Below are 2,500 nucleotides of genomic sequence, written 5' to 3' on the forward strand. Positions count from 1 at the left end.
GGAGGCCCTGCTGGACGTGATGGACCGCGGTCTCATCCTGGAGATCTTGGAGCAGGACATCTACGCCGTCCGCCTCTGTCAGTGTAAAGTGTTCTGGTCTGGACCGGGCACGCTGGAACACGGTCCACCGAACCCCCTGGAGAGAGAGAAGAAGATCAAGGTGTTCAGCCTCAACGAGTTCCTGCAAGGTGACCAATAAATAAATCATATTAATGATGTTTATGATGTCGTTGGTGGATGTTGCTCAGCTTCATGACGTTGTTGACGTGATTCATTTCCTCCCACAGAACTGATCCTGTTCCATAAGGGGGAGACTCAGAGCCCACCCCCCTTTGAGATCTCCTTCTGTTTTGGGGAGGACTGGCCTGACAAGAAACCCAGAGAAAAGAAACTCATCATGGTCCAGGTGTGTTCAACTGACCAGACAACAGGGGGCGCTCCAACTGAACTCACTCAAACCAGAACATAGCTCCTCCCCTTTGTCTTCTTCTTCTGTTCCTTCATCTTCTCCTCCTCCTCCTCTTCCTCCTTCTTCTTCACTGCTTTTATTCAGGCTCAGTTTAACATTTGTGGTAAGGTGGTTCTAGCTGTGAATATTGGATGGTTCTAATGGTCTGGATTAAACCTGTTCAGGTGGTTCCTATGGGGGTGTGGGGGGGGGGGGGGTTTAGCCGGGTCGTGATTTAGACTGTTCTTGTGGTTCCTGCTGGGGAGTAAGGGTTTGGATTGGAGCCGGGTCTGGATTTAGACTGTTCTTGTGGTTCTCAGGTGGTTCCTGTGGTGGCTCGGATCCTGACGGAGATGTTCTCTGGAGAGCTGAGCTGGTCCACAGACAGCATCCGGCTTCAGATCTCAAACCCGGACGTGAAGGACCAGACCGTGGAGCAGTTCAAGGAGCTGCAGAGACTCCTGCAGAGCCAGCACATCCAGGGACCCTGGACCCCTGCCATCCATTGAACACCTGGACCCCCACCGTCCCCTGAACACCTGGACCCCCACCGTCCCCTGAACACCTGGACCCCGTTGTCCCCTGACTAACTAACTAACCCTGTTTCCTCCAGGCATCGCTGTACAGATCCCTCCTCGGTACTGATCCAGAAAAGAACGGATCCTGTTCAGTTCTAATGTACTAGTCCTGATCCTGATCCTGATCCTGATCCTGAACCGGTTCAGGTTTTAACAGTGTAAAGATGAAAGTCAAAAGATTATGAACAAAAAGATCACTTTATAAAAAATAAATTTATTTTGTACTTCAACTCAAAGGCTTGAAACTGAATATATTCTACACACACACACACACACACACACACACACACACACACACACACACACACACACACACACACACACAGAGGACGTCAGGAGGATCAGGTGGGTCTCTTTGCCCTGACCTTTACCTGAAGGTTCATATTTGAAGACATTAATCCTAACTGACACACAAACAGGTTTTAATCTGACTCTGATGAACTTTATTTCAGTGACTGTATTTACGGGTTAAAAACTGGATAATTTCAGATTTTTTTACTTTCTGGGATTCTTTTTAATAAGCACATAAACACATTTACATCCCGACACTGAGCGGGTAATAACGCTCAGAAGGTGAAATGGTCGATTCTGCTGACCTCTTGACCTCGAGCATTGAAATATTAAAACTTAACTACCAATAAAAACAGTTCTCTTTCTCTCTTGTACAAAAATATTTGAAATTTGTTTCTAAATAACATTTTATATCTTACAGTTTTTTCCAGTTGCTAACACACTAAAATGAAATGCATAGCACAATTATTTAAACTGACACACAGAGAGCAAAACCTCTTAAGTCTCCAAAAGTCTAAACACATTTTCTGCTTTACACACATTTTGCAATTCAAAATGGCACTTTTTAAATGCACTGAACACGGTTCTCTGCATAAGACACAACAATCAGACATAAAGTCACATGTTTGCCATTTCAAAACACTGCCATTCAAAATGACACTACATGAGCTAATTGGCCAAAAACCTCAATGTTATCACTTCAATCAGGAAGTAAGCACTCTGAAAAGACCACAGGTAGAGGAGGAGTGAGAGGTAGAGCTGGTAGAGGAAGAGTGAGAGGTAGGGGTAGAGCTGGTAGAGGAAGAGTGAGAGGTAGAGGTAGAGCTGGTAGAGGAAGAGTGAGAGGTAGGAGTAGAGCTGGTAGAGGAAGAGTGAGAGGTAGAGGAAGAGTGAGAGGTAGAGGTAGAGCTGGTAGAGGACGAGTGAGAGGTAGGAGTAGAGCTGGTAGAGGAAGAGTGAGAGGTAGAGGAAGAGTGAGAGGTAGAGGTAGAGCTGGTAGAGGAAGAGTGAGAGGTAGGGGTAGAGCTGGTAGAGGAAGAGTGAGAGGTAGGAGTAGAGCTGGTAGAGGAAGAGTGAGAGGTAGAGGAAGAGTGAGAGGTAGAGGTAGAGCTGGTAGAGGAAGAGTGAGAGGTAGGAGTAGAGCTGGTAGAGGAAGAGTGAGAGGTAGAGGAAGAGTGAGAGG

At 46.4% G+C, this 2,500-nt stretch overlaps 1 protein-coding gene across 1 annotated transcript in view; it reads left to right on the forward strand.

The window, feature by feature from the left end:
- Positions 1-1,256, forward strand: part of irf5 (interferon regulatory factor 5) — a 5,085-nt gene extending 3,829 nt beyond the window's left edge. Inside the window, exons 7-9 of the mRNA XM_020659053.3 lie at positions 1-188; positions 288-406; positions 769-1,256. The exon at positions 1-188 is cut by the window's left edge and continues 202 nt beyond it. Of these exons, the coding sequence (XP_020514709.1) occupies positions 1-188; positions 288-406; positions 769-957 (496 nt within the window). The 3' untranslated portion in view covers positions 958-1,256. The remainder of the gene's footprint in view (positions 189-287; positions 407-768) is intronic.
- The last annotated feature ends 1,244 nt before the right edge of the window (positions 1,257-2,500 follow it).

Source organism: Labrus bergylta, chromosome 23, assembly GCF_963930695.1.
Source record: "Labrus bergylta chromosome 23, fLabBer1.1, whole genome shotgun sequence".
NCBI lineage: Eukaryota > Metazoa > Chordata > Actinopteri > Labriformes > Labridae > Labrus > Labrus bergylta.